The sequence below is a fragment of the Diaphorina citri genome, unplaced genomic scaffold, assembly GCF_000475195.1.
Source record: "Diaphorina citri unplaced genomic scaffold, Diaci psyllid genome assembly version 1.1 scaffold13803, whole genome shotgun sequence".
NCBI classification, from domain to species: Eukaryota; Metazoa; Arthropoda; class Insecta; order Hemiptera; family Psyllidae; genus Diaphorina; species Diaphorina citri.
The window spans coordinates 1-1,304 of NW_007391170.1; the positions used below are offsets into that span (position 1 = coordinate 1).

Below are 1,304 nucleotides of genomic sequence, written 5' to 3' on the forward strand. Positions count from 1 at the left end.
GTTAGTTTTTAGGTGGAAAAGTTAATGTATTATCTTGGATATAACTGGGAAGTTTGATTACCTATGTGTCTAATGTTGAGTTCTACACGCTTTTGGAGTTCGAGAGTATGTTGACGAACCCCAATTCGTTTTTACGAACGCAAGTTCATGAGGAGTCTAGTTTTCAAAAATTCAAGTTACACTGTTCCCCTTAAATCTATTTATCCATATAATTATTTTTTGTACCTTACTTCCTGCTACGTGTTGTTTAGCTGTTCTGCCAGACATCTTGTCTTTGAAGTTTGATCTTGTCAGTCGATCCCGGAACAATTCCACTTTAAACATGAACTCATCATCGTCTATTTATCCATATAATTATTTTTTGTACCTTACTTCCTGCTACGCGTTGTAAAGCTGTTCTGCCAGACATCTTGTCTTTGAAGTTTGATCTTGTCAGTCGATCCCGGAACAATTCCACTTTAAACATGAACTCATCATCGTCTGGGAACTTGTTAAGAATAGTGGTGCATAGTGCGTATCCCAGATTCCAGAAACCTGTGATGAGAGAAAGGTGGCATGAATGAAATTTATGTTAAGCTGAAGATTTTGTATTTTTCGTCACTAGTTGAACTAGTCAGATGGAATATTGATTGACGAAGCGAGGTCAGTATTTAGGTAGATGTACTCAAGTCCTGTACTTGGCTTGACTCCATACACAAAAAGCCCACTTAGAGGCTTAGGTGTAGGGGCAAACGGCCTTAAAGGATGGGTTAAGCTTCTAAGAAAATGTATTTGAAAATTCACGTCCTTGAGGACGTAATTGGCTAGTTACAAAAAGGTTCTTATAAAATACCCGAAATTTATATTGGATTTTGAAGAGGTTTGATAGAGGGAACTGTCTAAGAAGAAGAGCAAACAGGGAGACAGGATAGGAGAAAGCTCGGCCCGCCGTTCCGGGAACACACTTCATCTCTTTAGGATAACATCCGCCCCGGGGCGGAGTTTTTTATAAAATCTTCCACCAGTTACACTTTGTCATACCTGTTTCGTACAATTCATCTGTCATAGTTGACAAAAGATCCCATCTAGCCTGGCTCAGTTTCAATTCATTGCTTCTCTGATAGAGGTCCGACTGGTTTAACCCATACAAAGCTATTTCAGAAGCTTTCACCAAAGTATCATCCTTTGTCACCCCAAGCTCATGAAATTTGATCCGATAAGAAAGCTCCAAGTACTCCTCAACTGTGGAAAATATCCAGTGTATTCCAATTTCAAAGGGGTACCTAATCTGAAAATTCAACTTAGTGGATTTCAATTCAGTAACC

General features: G+C 39.0%; 1 protein-coding gene across 1 annotated transcript; it reads right to left on the reverse strand.

Moving 5' to 3' along the window:
• Positions 1–372: 372 nt before the first annotated feature.
• LOC108254151 lies at positions 373–1,221 on the reverse strand (the record flags this gene model as incomplete). Its single annotated transcript, XM_017449138.1, has 2 exons — positions 373–534; positions 1,021–1,221. Coding segments are annotated over 2 exons (363 nt in total), but the record flags the coding sequence as incomplete, so codon positions are not given.
• Positions 1,222–1,304: the final 83 nt, after the last annotated feature.